This window comes from Lineus longissimus, chromosome 2 (assembly GCF_910592395.1).
Source record: "Lineus longissimus chromosome 2, tnLinLong1.2, whole genome shotgun sequence".
In the NCBI taxonomy this organism is placed as follows: Eukaryota; Metazoa; Nemertea; class Pilidiophora; order Heteronemertea; family Lineidae; genus Lineus; species Lineus longissimus.
In genome coordinates this window covers 11354265-11369214 of record NC_088309.1, presented here as the reverse complement: position 1 = coordinate 11369214, position 14950 = coordinate 11354265, and the positions used below count along the sequence as shown (strand labels likewise).

The 14950-nt window shown below is 40.0% G+C and overlaps 1 protein-coding gene across 2 annotated transcripts in view; it reads right to left on the bottom strand.

Annotated features, from left to right (window-relative positions):
- LOC135482626 (S phase cyclin A-associated protein in the endoplasmic reticulum-like) overlaps positions 1–14950 on the bottom strand; it is a 69558-nt gene that overhangs the window by 11029 nt on the left and 43579 nt on the right. For both annotated transcript variants that reach the window (XM_064762839.1, XM_064762840.1), the window contains exons 23-26: positions 14396–14551; positions 13041–13278; positions 12469–12618; positions 6468–6659 (exon numbers count right to left, since the gene is read on the bottom strand). In XM_064762839.1, the coding sequence (XP_064618909.1) occupies positions 6468–6659; positions 12469–12618; positions 13041–13278; positions 14396–14551 (736 nt within the window). The remainder of the gene's footprint in view (positions 1–6467; positions 6660–12468; positions 12619–13040; positions 13279–14395; positions 14552–14950) is intronic.

The window sequence follows — 14950 nt, the reverse complement described above, 5'->3', positions numbered from 1 at the left end:
AAACGTGCCATAGTTACGGCCTGACGGCGAATTTACGCCATTTGACCTCTGTGACCTTGACATGAAGGTTAAATTAAAAACCTGTGTGACATATACTGTATGGTGGTTAGATGTACCCATGATATCAAATTGGTGGCAATCGGGCAAGAAGTTAAGGAATAATCACATTTTTAAGGTTTTTGGATTTTGCCCCCTGGTGGTCAAGTGGTGAATCATATTGGACCAAACTTCGGTCCCTGAGATCACCTGACTAAGGGGTAAATGTGTACCAAATTTGGTATCAATAGTCATTGCAGTTTAGAAACGTGCCATCGTTACATCCTAACGGCCAATTTACACCATTTGACCTCTGTGACCTTGAAAAGGAGGTCAAATCAAAAACCCGGAGGATATATGATGCACCTTTGCTAGAAGTACCTACTATATTTTTTTCAAAATTTCCCGACTACTATTAAGGGAGATATTGCATATTTTCACTTTTAACGTTTAGCCCCCTGGTGGCCAAACCATGAAACGAATCGGACCGAAACTTGGTCTCCAAGGTGTCATTACATAAGGGTACATGTGTACCAAGTTTCAACTCAATAGCTCTAACAGTTACGAAACGTGCCCTGCTAACGGACGACGGACGACGACGACGACGACGACGACGACGACGACGACGACGACGACGGACGACGGACGCCACGGTATGGGATAAGCTCACCTCTGCTAAGAGGTGAGCTAAAAATGTATAACAAATAGGCAAACCCAAAATTGGTATGACATGTGATGTATCCTTGCTTGGAGTACCTACCATAAAAACATTATCGAAAACCAGTCACTAACAAGCAAGATATTGCACTTTCTACCTTTTCAGTTTTGGCCCCCTGGTGGCCAAGTCGAGAATCAGATCAAACTGAATTTCAGCATCAGAGGTTATCTGACACAGGGGATCATGTATACCAAGTTTCAAGTTCATAGCTTAAAGTGGTTAAGAAACGTGCCATAGTTACACTCAAAAATTCGACATCGTTATTTTTAAAACTTCCATTTCAATTAAGAAGAAAAACACAAGTTAGATTTTCCCTCTGGCAAAATCCATTAAAGCGAGAAACATTGATGGAACACTCCAGTGTAGGGAGCAAAGTTTTTGCAATTTTCTACCTCGAATGACTCTAAGGTGAACAAATTAGATTTTTTGTCATTAAGGATGATCCCAGCACAAACACCGTGACATTATTTACGAAACCCTGTGATTATTCATCTGCTGGCATATGGTCCCTTCAGAGGACCAGGACTCTCTCTGTAAGGGGGAGCTTTGAAAAAAATGGATGAAGAGTACGGTCTCAGCAAGGGTCATTACCTTCGAAGGTACCAAACTGAGACATCATGGTGCTGGGGTGTTCCATTGACCTATAGATTAACACCAGCCCAACAGGGAGTAAGTAGATCATATCAGAAACATGTGTTGCATTACCTTCCCCCCTTCGGAGTCATACAAGAAAAAATTCAAAATCAAGTTAAAACTAGGTCAATGTAGATTTTTGCTCAGTAACGCAAACTGGTAGTATCAATCAAAACTATTCCAATTTTATATCAAAACCTACTTCTATGCACACTTCCTGAATTTATTTCAAGCTTCTATCTATTGGAATAAAGCGGCAAGAAATTTATTTGTAATTTATGCCTTCAGCCCCATGTTTAAGTCGAACGGTGCTAAATTTTCTGTCAGGGGGCAATTCCTTGGCTGCCAAGGGCTTTATACGGTTACAAAACGTGCCCCATGTTGACGGATGGAGGGACAGACGCCATTCTGAATAGTTATTTCACCATCTCTGCTGATTTTCGTCAGCTGAGCTAAAAATGCATTCCAAACCCATCAAAAGTTTCACTTGGCATCATTACTGATATGGAATGACCACATGTCAAACCGCAATATGACTTACATTTAGTTGACGGTTTCACCATAGCATCTCTATTAGCCAAGATAGACCAGTGACTTCACAACAATTGCCCACAGCTATAGCATGACAAAGAACCACAACAATACACTCTCCTATTCCTAATGCACGCCGCCTTACCAGAGTCTAAGTTTACACAGTGTTTGAGGAACAAAGTGATACTAGCCATATCCCCGACTAAAATTACCTCCCAAGGCACTCACAGAAATGCTTTCGACGCAACCCTTAATCAAAGCGTGGCCTTTTAAGCGCCGTTTGTGCCATGTCATATTTCCCCCTTGCCTCATCTGTATTTGATGTGCTAAAACCATCGAGAGTACCCACAGAGTCACCGGGGTTCTGTTTCACACAAGGAGGAGTTAGACCGCTACACCGAATAGAAGGCCATTGGGCAAAATTACTCCAAAACCACTTTCTGATTTGTTACGATGTAAATACAGAGGAGAATTTTTTGGTCTTTCAAGTAAAATTATCTCAGTCACTAGTACTGGAAGGCTTAAGTTTGATTGTCCTATTTTTGTAAACATAGAGATTTACAGTCCAAATTACAATTGTCATCAATAAATACGCATCATTGGCGCTATCCTGCGCGTAGGTCACGCGTAACTCGGGCAAAGGTTGCGTGTAACTTGGGCAAAGGTCACGCACAACATACACAAAACATAGCGTCACTGGTGCACCAATGAGGCGAATTTAGAGATAACAACTGTATGATAAATGGGACATTGTTAAGCCCTCCAATAACAACAGGTTGACTGCAAAAAGCTGATGTCGACTGAGTCAGCCAATAAAAGCCAACCCTAAGGCTCGTTTCCTGTCAGCCAAATTGACACCAGGTTTGCAAATAAAAATATCACTAATACTAATGCAAAATTGACAGTGTGAAAAAAAAATCTTAGAAAAACGCACAGCAAGGAAGTCACAGCGCGGAAAAATGGGTATTCTGGGGATTATAATGCGTTCCTTTTCCTTACGGAGGAGATAAGATATTAGTCTCATAATCACAGAACCTAAGGTATTCATATGTAGCCATTAGTCGATAAAAAAAATGTCTCGCCTGACACATTAATATAAAGCTTATGATCCCAGGCTCTGTGACTTCTGGCGATGCATATTCATATCAATTTAACCAAGTTGTCGAAATCTCATATTTTATCGAATGGTGTACCGGTGGACTCTTTGTAAAAACATTTTCAGAAATTGTCCATTTTAAAAGTGGGCCATGCTAGCAAAAATCATTTATCAGAGGTCAGCTTAAAGGGACAATATAGGCAGCAGCTAGGCAGGCAAGATAAAGTTACATAAAGTTGCCAATAGGGGTCTCTCACATCTCACAGTCACAGTAGGTCGAAATGATTCTCACATGTGCGAGGGATATATTAAGTGCCGAGTCTGACATGACCAAGGGCCCTTACTGTGTACTAGTCATTTGAAGATGGCCAGATTAGCCCATCTCCTCCTGCATAAAGTCCCCCTGGTTGATATCCTCTCGCCCAGCTTAATCCCACACTCACATTGTCCCTTTAATGACACCAGCCTAATGTCTGCCTTTCAGACAGTGGCGACTGATGAGGTCAAGACAACTTATGGATTACACCTACAGTCCAAGTCACAAATGACATCCGTCCTGCCTCCTGTCAGCGACACGCAACGTATGCGCGGGTTGCGCGCCGAGTTGCGCATCAATGACACAGCAGTGACGCGCTTATCTCTCTTCACTTTGCGTAAGTTTCAAACCACCTTTGCTGGGTAGCGTGTCAATGACGTGCCAATGATGTGATTTACTGGCTGTCAATTGTGACTTGGACTGAATCAAGCAAACTTTTTACATGTTTTTCTAAAGTTTTCTTTTTCCTTTTCGACCCCCCCCCCCACCCCACGCTCTTCCTGGTGTGTCCTAAAAATCCGTTAACCTAAGGATCAAATTGGTGTGGCCTGGCAAAACCAGAAACTACCATTATACAGTGCTAGAATGACCACCTGACCGATCTATTTTGTTTATAAAGCTGTCAAAATTTCCAACAATTCAGGGACACAGGCAATTTAGAGTAGACCTATTTTGTTTATAAAGTTATCAAAATTTCCGACAATTCAGGGACACAGGCAATTTAGATCTATTTTGTTTATAAAGCTATCAAAATTTCCAACTATTCAGGGACACAGGCAATTTAGATCTATTTTGATTAAAAAGCTATCAAAATTTCCAACTATTCAGGGACACAGGCAATTTAGAGTAGACCTATTTTGTTTATAAAGTTATCAAAACTTCCGACAATTCAGGGACACAGGCAATTTAGATCTATTTTGTTTATAAAGCTATCAAAACTTCCGACAATTCAGGGACACAGGCAATTTAGACCTATTTTGTTTATAAAGCTATCAAAATTTCCGACAATTCAGGGACACAGGCAATTTAGAACTTTTTTGTTTATAAAGCTATCAAAATTTCCAACAATTCAGGGACACAGGCAATTTAGATCTATTTTGATTAAAAAGCTATCAAAATTTCCGACAATTCAGGGACACAGGCAATTTAGAACTATTTTGTTTATAAAGCTATCAAAATTCCCAACAATTCAGGGACACAGGCAATTTAGACCTATTTTGTTTATAAAGCCATCAAAATTTCCGACAATTCAGGGACACAGGCATTTCAGACCTATTTTGTTCATAGAGCTATCAAAATTTCCAACAATACAGGGACACAGGCAATTTAGAACTATTTTGTATATAAAGCTCTCAAAATTCCCAACAATTCAGGGACACAGGCAATTTAGAACTATTTTGTTTATAAAGCTATCAAAATTTCCAACAATTCAGGGACACAGGCAATTTAACAGTGCATCCTCACGACACACGCATAAACACACTTATGCTGAATCTACAAATTTCCACCCTAGTTGACCAATACGCAACACATGGAACATAGTTTCTAGATGCATGATCCCGTCAAACTTTATACGCCGAACTATTCTTCCAAAGGACATGTTTGATCTCATTAAAATTCTCTCTATATTTCACGCTGATTTCCTGACGTGCGTACTCGACTTGGACTCCCGCTGTACAATCGCATGACGGATGCGAGTTGATGCAGTACCTGTCATATCACTTCCTGTCAAACTCTGATCGAGATCGATATAGATTCAAGCACGAATTAATAAAGACTATAGTCTTTATCGACTCTTGATTCAAGTCATCGACCAGGCAACTTTATAAATGGACCACAGAGAGAGAGTAATATTTTGAACTTATTAAAACATCGAACTCTTGACATGACTTTGAAATAAAACAGGTTTTTGATGTTGTTAAAACATTTATACATCCATCTTCTGATGATTAGACATTTTTCAAATGTTTTTGGCACTGGGACAAGGGAATCATATGAAGTTTTAATAGGTATGGGTTTATGTAAAACTTCATAACATTATAATTTGGCATAGGTTGCATGCCATACCTACAATAGCATGCACACAAAACGTGAAGTACATGACTAAGATAATTCACATACAGTAGTACCTCTCTACAAAGGACACTCTTGAAACTGACAAATACTGTCTCTAGTTTAGAGTTGTCCTGATTACAGAGGTCAAATTCAATGGAATTGACCAATTTGGGACTAAATCCAGTGTTCTCAATGGAGAGATTGTCCTTATTAGACACATGTCTCCACTAAGAGAGGTGTATGCTTTTAGAGGTTTCACCGTAGTTTCAAATTCCATCAGACCATGGTTCATGGCATTAGCATTTGAAGGGCAAGTTCTGAAAATTCTAACCACACGGCTGCCATTACCTGACTTAAACATCTCACCAAACAGAATCAGAAGGAGTTTTCCCCAAAAACGTCATATAATACCGTAAGCGTTTTGACAACCAAGTCGGACCAATTAACAGTAATTTAAATTAGATTTTCATCTTCGTGGCCAGATGCTTTTTACGTGATTTATCAATCAATGTGAAACATGCGATATGAAATGCATGTGGGTATTTCTGGGTTTTACATTATTGTTGTAAGCTCCCCCCCTCCCCGTGCACACTCATTGTTGTTCAACATTATTTTTTCTCTCAAATATCTGCGAAATTTGGTGTTAGCATAAGCTATACCATACTCATACTGTTTGATTCAAAACCGCCCAGATGACAATGGTGCTCAATTTGCCTAGACATTCTAAATTAGATACACGTAAGGCGGTCTTTATAATGATAAACATGTTACAGTATCAAAAAGAGTAGATGGTACCAGTAGTGACACCTGCTCACAAAGGCATGAAATGAACCTAGCTGGAGACTTGGTGGATTGCTCAAAACACTCATGCTCTCTCTATGTATTATGATAATGTTTTGGTGGGCCAGTATACATCATGGGGCTTTTTTTCCTACATTCAGAAATAATTTTTCTCTTCAACCAGCTGTTCAAAATGAAAAAACAAAGCACAGTTTGTTATTTTTTATCAAATATCTAATGAACAGTGAACATGTAGGTCTTAACAGCTCTGAAAAGGAAATGAAGGAAAATGGTTGTCTTACCTCCATGAAATTGGAGAGGAGCGCACAGCTCAGTTCCTTCTCGAGAATCTCGCGATTGGCTTGATTGTTGTAACAGCAACTCACTAGGGTCGGAAACAAAACGTTGGTCAGCCTTGGATCGCTGAAGTATTGGAATGGCAGTGAACACAGTTGTTGCAGGACTGTTGGCGGCTGGCCCGACTGGATAAATTGCTAGAATGAGAAGTGGTGATTTCGTTTTTTAGACTTATCAAATACCAAGTCAGAGAGACAACAGGAAACACGATTGGAAAAGAAGAAGCGAGGCTTAAAGGGGGACTATAGGCAGGAGGAGAGGGGCTAATTTTGCCATCTTCAAGTGACTAGTATACACAGTACCGGTAAGGGCCCTTAGTCATGTCAGACTTAGCACTAAATATATCCCTGGTACAAGCGTAAATCATTTCGACCTACTGTGAGGTGTGAGAGACCACTATTGGCGGCTTTGTGTAACTTTATTTTGCCTGCCTAGCTGCTGCCTATATTGTCCCTTCAAAAGTGCATATTAAACATTAACCACTTCACTGCAACTTACAAGACTGGTATTTCGGTCCAGAGCGACAGGATGCCAGCACTGCAGGGGTTAAAGGGTAGGAATGCATACATCAAATTACAGGGGTATTTCAAGTGTGTCAAAAGGGGTGTTAATATGCAGGGTTGTAGGGGGGTTTGCAGTCCCTTGCTCTATGGTGAGGGTTGTGATTGAACCCCTTTGATGACGACAACTTTCCAATACTGCACCAATTTGTCAGCTTCCTGGCCAATAAGGAACTTCATCGTACATGTGTTAATTTCAATGAATCTGTGTTTCATACGCCAGCAAAATTGTGGTTTTACTGACAAAAAAAGATGAAAGTTGAAAGGAAACCCTCACCATTTTAAGGAGCTTCATAGCCCAGTGGTTAACACTGCTGGCTACCACGCAACAGGGCTCGGGTTCGATCCCGGGAAGAACCCATGGATTGTATTTCTGGATGAACCGGCGTGGCTTTCAAAGAACTATAAAAATTCCTGGCTCAAGTCACAACATGTACTCGAGGGTCTGTCGGATGAGACTAAAAGCTGTGGTCCCTGAGTGTCTAAGCTAGGGCAAGTAAAAGATCCCACATAGGTGGACAGTAGCCTATAGTGGACTGTACCTCTGGCAAAAATCCAATAGGGTTACGACACCGGTAATGATTTGATAGGATATGATTTTCTGAAATTGGCTGAGGAGAACCATGAAATCAAATTCTATTGGCCACAATGCACACATAATAATATTTACTCTTTGCCCCCTCCCCCCTGCCGAAAACATTTATATACATGTAGTGCAGAAATGGAGTTTACAGTATATACAATGAGATGTGTGCCAGCCTTGAAAATAGTAGCAGCTGTCAGTCAAAGTAGAACAGAAACAAGACAGGAGGATGGAAATAATTAAAGGTCTGACAAACAGTAGAGGCTGCAAGTGGAAACACGTGTTCACAGCATGTTTCGAATTAGCGAGAACTTGTTGGTACAAATGCGACTAGACCACCAATGCCGGTACTCTTTGAATCAGAGGCCGCATCTGTCCAAGTCCTGTTCCCCGGCTACAGCTGGGTCTGTCTGTTACCTTTCTCAGTTTGCAAATGGCTGATTTTCACTTGGCAATAGACTAAGTAATTACATTAGAGTTCGAAATTTTTGGGTTTTTTAAGTTCGTGTTTGACAGCCCATCAGAAAAAATTGGGAAAATAAAACACCCGCAAAGATATCACAGTTTACAGTGATGGTTTTATTCCATTTTTGGGGAACTATTAAACAAGCAATGTCCTTACTCTTTGAATGACAGTGAGACCACATAATGTCCCAGTGTCCAAGCCCTGTTTCTAATGAACTGTTCGTTGCTGGCACAGTAGTTGCCCGTTTTATAGGTGATCCCACTGCCTTTTTTTAGAACTGACCTCCAAAATTTCTGAACCAGAGGGCTGCTTCTGTTAATATTCAAGTTATAAAGTTTTCATGTATCTCTTCAAATACCTGCCAAGTTTCATTCAACACGTTTAAAGATATCCATCAGAAAAAATTAGACCATGCAGACCCTCCACACTCACCGAATTGCTTCAATAAAGAAAAGATTCCTTTACTTGATTAGTAAATCTTTAACATAGAAATTATGTTGGGGCCCAAAATCAAATTTAAGAATATAAAACAAACATCGAAGGAATCAGTACAGTCCAATTCACAATTGTCATCCCTAAATTAGCGCCATTGACGCGCTAACCAGCCCGTAGGTCGCATGTAATTTACATGAGAGAGATTAGGGCGTCACTGGTGCGTCATTGACGCACAACTTGACGCGTATTAAACTCGCGCGTACGTTGCGCGTCAATGACGCGAAGCAGCACGGATGTCATTTGTGATTTGGACTGCAGTTTTCGATCCCACAGCTCCTCTGAAGAATGTGGCCATATTATCCGTCTGAAAAAGCCGGATATTATTTTTACATTTTTTTATGGTCTTCAACAAAACATCTGCCATGTCTGCCGTCAACATGGATACAAAATGAAAACAAATCTTTAACTAATATTCACAACTGTTGGGCAGAAGGCTAAAATCTGTCCAACATATGTTTAACTTGAGCTGCAGTAACTTGTGGTCTTGAATTTGTTCCCAATAAATCACAACTACCTGTAACCTAGAGAATGTACCCTAGTGGAGATGACGTATTGCCAGCTTCATGATGGATCATATAAACAACAATAAACACATTCGGAGAACAAATCACAACTGGCTGAAAATCATGTATACCCAGCCGGAAGTGCCTACCCCGAGTCCAGCAATGTGTAAGACCCTTGGGGAAAAAGCGTAATCAGCAACAGAAAGTGTAATTTCTGGGTTTTCTAATGAATTTTAAACTATTTTCCTTGAGTAAAAGTGTAAAACGGCCATAAGAAAGTGAAACAGGCCTGATAATGTGTAAAATTTCCCCAAAATATGTAAGGGTAGGCAGCCCTGACCCGACACGCCTCAATAAAAATACTGCGAGTTGAGAGCTGGGACATTATCAATCACAAGAATGTACAGGGACAGACTGGGAATCGAACCCAGGACCTCAGAGGTGTCAGGCTCTGTTGTTCTCACTGTGCCACTTCAACAGGCCTTGCTTGATCAGGCCTAACGACTTTATAGGGGTTGTCCAAAAAAAAACAGAACAAAAATAGTCTGCTATTTAAAGAATAAACTGGTGATGCAAGTTTCTCTTTATGAAAATCATGCTGAAGTGGAAGATCCTAATTCCCAGATGTATATGACGTAATTTCAACAACAAGAGGCCCAAGGGCCTGGCACTCAGCTGATATTTTGTCCATATCAGATATGGTATGTACCAGACCTTTGGTCAGCTGAGCTAAAAATGTAGCATATTTAGATTCGTTTAAAAATGGTTCTGCATGGCTTACATGTACAAAACCGACACAAATTCCAGTGATAATAATTTTTTGTTATTCTGTATATTAGTTTTCGTTATATTCATGCATTTTTCACAAGCCGCTCAAGTAACTTGCTGAACATATAAAAACCTAATGAAAAGCAAGAAACAATCATGAAAACCTAGACATTTTCATTTTTTTTAGCTAATTAGCAACATGGTTTATAATATACAATCATGCAAGATCAACTGCCCTCCTGCAAAGTGCAATTGAATTAGGTTTTATACCATTTCTGCCACCTACACTAAAAATTATGAACTAAAATAATTTTTTACTAGTATTTAAATGGGGTCAAGACTTTGTAAAATGTCCATGAAGGGTTTAGAAGGAAAAGGAATTTACAGAGGTCTCATCAGGTCACGGTTATACACATGAGTTCACGTGTCTCTGTTCATGTGTGACATGAAGAAAAAATGCGTCATATCAAAAGAGAGGGCTTGATACGATTTATGACGTTATTTTTTTCCCCTGCGTCATGTTTTTAAGACTAAGTCGGTTGAGGCTTGACCATAGGCACCAACATTTCGGTTAGAACTTTGATATATGGGCATTTTATATTGGCATTCCAGACCTTCTGTTGAAAAATACCTAGGTGAGCAAATTTTTACGCACCTAACTTTTATTTTCATAGCCTAGGCGAGCAATTATCGCAACACTGCAGACCTCTGTTGAAAGTCGCTGTTTGCGACTTGTGCCCGGCGGCCATGATTGATAATAATGAGAATCACTGATTCCCATGCTAGGAGCGATTCCATTGGTTGGCCTTCCGAGTGACCCCCGACACTGACCAATGGCGTACACTACAGTCTGTGTTGAGTTACAATAATATGTCTATCGTCGGCGCTGCAGTCGGGATATCCAGGTGCACGAATTTTTTAACTTTTTGAAGAGCTAGGCGCGCAGATCCATGCGCGGCCAAAATGACAATTTGGCCGCGCAAAGGCGCGCCTTTCAACAGAACGTCTGGCATTCACTTCATTTTGAAGTTCTCATTGCTTCAGGATTAGAAGTTCTTGCGAAAAAGGTGGTGCCAATGGTCAACCCCATTTAATCATGACAAGGTTTAACATGACAAGTGACAATGTTTTTGCGGGCTGGGCGGACCTCAGTGGATTCAGTGCCCTGTACAGTGGGAAGAAGAAGGCTTTACAAGGTACTGGCAGGTAAAATCATCACCAAGAAGATTCTAAAAAAACGGCCAGCTGGTTTAATAAAGAATATCATGGTAATACAATAAATCTGACACAATGAAGCACCTCTACAATAACCTTCCAAAATGTTGAGACGCACGCTTCACGTGCCCCTCTTACTTCACAAAGCAAACATTCCACAACCCTCAACTGCCACTGACAGACTGCGGATGACACTTCAAGACAAAGGAATACCGTGCTTCGTCCATTATCTAAGAATTGAGCACCCTTCAATATAAAAGCGACACATTAAGGCGCGATCGTAACGATCAAGCAGCCCGTGTTAGTGACGTTCTACACCACTCGAGGGTCTCGAGACACTGCGCATTTCAATCTAACTAGAAACAAAATATTCACTCGATGCAATCAACTGATACATGGAGATTTCGATTATTCTTTTATGGAAATAAGTTTACCCCTTGACCCCTTTTGCCTACTTGTACAACATGTGAAGTACTGCTCACAAATCTACAAGGCAAATACACCTAATTTTTTCGGTGTGTTATTTGTTATGAAAGTAACGTGATATTGTTTGAGACAAGGGAAACGCAATAAAAACAACCCACTTAATGAGGATCGGAGGTCTGTCACAACCTTTTGGCATCTGCCACCATATTAGTTCATTTCAGCCACAAAAACATTTGTCACTTCCATACCGTATTGCTACTGCACATCAACGAACGAAAGCTAAGGCGAGACTTTTTTTATTTGTTGGTGCTCGGATCCGCCGACCTCCCGATGTCCGAAATAAGAAAAAAAATAAAAATTTTATATCTAGCCAGTCTCGGATCCGCCAATTCGAACATTACCGATTTTACAAAAAAAAAAAAAAAAAATTTTATTTTGAGCTCCGACGCCCGACAGTAACTTAAAAGATCAAAAATATTTTTTTCAAAATCAAAATTTGACATGATTGAATTAAAATTAGCTTCGTCGGATTGATCATTCGAATCGAAAGTGCGAATGCAAGACCAGCTCTGCCAGACCTAGACTGGTTTTTGTCCTTTCCTAATGCATCCACAGTGGATATTATGACGAGAACCAGTCTATTATTATGAATCTGGCTGCCATGGCTGCTGACTGTTCAATATGTGAAAATGCACTACTTTTTTTAGGAAAATTTTTTATTTTTATCCTTCCCTTCGACTTTGAGAAATCCTATCATTTTTTCGAGACCATGAAATCTTTGGAAAAAAACATTTTTTTTTGTTTTTGTTTTTCGTCCTCCTCAAAAATATATTCCTCCAAAAATCCGAGCACCAACTAATAAAAAAAGTCTCGCCGAATTCCAAGGGCTTATTCCCTATTGTGAAAATAAGTGTGAAATAATACACCTACCTGATTATCTGTGCTTAGTACGGCAAAATATCCAACGGACAGGATGACTTCGTGGAGTAAATCCTCGTTGCTCCAGTGAGAGCAGTACCAGAGAAGGTAACTGCAAATATGGCGAAACTCTAACCACGTCCCTTCTTCACCCAACGCACTCTGCAGAAAGATTAATTACGACGTACATGTAAAAGCTATACTTTGAAATCATCTAAAATTGCTCAAGACAAAAATTTTCCATTGTGATCACAAATGAGTTCTGATAATTTGTAATAGGGAAGGAGTCACAAAAAGTACTCACTGAATCAAAACTCTGATAAGACTATAAATTGGATTATTACAATATGTATTCCATTCTTTTCGAGACATCAAATATGGCAGATTTTAGTCAGTTCTTTGTTTTCCAAAGGACAGACTCCCACACTTAATATAGGCATTCACTTTCACAAGTCTTCATATTGGAGTTTTAAGTGCTTTCGGATTCTAAGTTCAAGCCAAAATGGTGGTGCCTCTGGTCAACCCCTTTGAATGATAGTACACGAAGCTGAAATGATGATGATGTAGAAATACCAATTTCTCACCTGAAACGTCTTTAAGTCAAGTATCGCCATCTGATTGAGCATCCGTATGGCGGTACACGTCAACGAGACCGTGTGACCGGGGAGTTCAGGCGGTGACGCGTCCCGCCTGACGGGGGCGCCACTGTGGAGGAGCATGCCGTACAGAAGCGAAACGATGCCAAAGAGTTCTGTGACGCTAAAGGTCTGTATCAGATGGGAAGGATCTTCTGAGTTCTTCTTGTCGAATATATTTTGATTTCTAAAAAGACAGAAGTTTGACGAAAATATTAGAGTAAAGTACAGCAACAGTTTTTTCATTACCATCATGGTGGGGTCCAGAAAACTTTCTACATCAGAACTTCCCTTTAACGGACACTTTTGCAAAAAGGACACCCTCTTTTACTAAGGACCACGATTTCAGTTCTGAAATTGGTCCCTTCAATTAGATTTCACCTCTGTATCCAGGGTACCTCTTTAAAGAATAGCACATTTCAGCCCGGAGTGTGACCTTGAAAAGGTTCCACTGTATTTTCGAATTTCATGCCCGGAGTGACCCTTAGATTTCGAAGAGACGAGACCAAACCAACTCTCAACTGAAAGTTTCAAAGCAAATTGCACCAAACTTTGCCATTTCATTCCAAACCAAGCAGATAATTCTGTATCTACACTCCTTAGAGATAATGGCGAACCACTTAAAGAATTTTCACGCTTGTTCGAGCTTCCTCACCAGGTACCCATTTACACCAAGAACTAAGACAATTAGGGCGCTTTGTTAAGTAGTCTTGTCTAGCCCGAGGACACAATTTAATGACCAATCACATTTCAAGTATGAAATTGCAATGTGTTCGAAATTTCAGCAAAAGTTGGATAGATGTAACCATACTTTTTTTTATTATATTAGGAATGTTGATACATTAAAGATGGAGGATCAGCAGGTGAATTTTGGATTTAATTTGATTCTAAAATCAAAGAACAAATTGTATCTAAATACAATCAGTACTTCAGTACTTCAAAGACTGACTTATTGAATTCGGTTTTGTTATTTTTATGAAAAATAAGCACATGCTTTGGAACAGGAGTCATAAGTGATATGATTATGAATTGAGCATATTTCATTACCCAAGCTGGTACCAGTTTTCATGTTAACCCGATGGAGCCCTAGTGTTTTTATCTTATTTTGGCTCACAAGAGGAAGATTTTTCTCAGGTTTTCCTTTTGAAAAAAGGCCGAGTTAATCTAACAAGTGAAATGATTATTCGATTATTTCAAAAGCAACAAACATGGTTTTACAGATCAAGCACCAATATCTAACGATCGTCCTGCATATTTCATCCATGATAATAGCGAAACCGACATAACATATTGTGAATACGCACCTTTTTGATGAAAGCGACATGAATCTGATCATGGCAATGAGGAGGCCAATACTGTGCTGTAGAAACTCTGACGCCTCGGGATCATCGTCAATAGGTTCGTGTACGTTGATGAAGTACTGGTGGAGACGGTCGACGATACCCACACTTATTACATAACTGAAGAGAGAAGATGTGCATGGACTAATTTTTAATTCAAACAAGATTTCGTAGCAATAGAAATAACATAAATTTTTGTGTTTTCATGCATTGAGACAATTAACAACGAAGCACAAGGTAGGCACTCCTCAAACCTTGCTAAGAATCCTTAGCCATCTTCAGTCTCTGCGAATCAATGGAAAGGTTGCACATCACCAAGTTGGCTCCATTATGCTTAATAGTTGCTGCTATGCCACTGCTAAGTTAATACGGAGCCTCAAGTTTAGTAGCAGTCATTAAAACCGAGCGATCGTGAAAACTGACCAGGCTTTGAACAACCGCGCCCAGGCCTAGTTTTGACTGACTTCAACCCAGCTATTTTGTTTTTTAAAACATAAATCTCACCAACCAAGCAGCCCA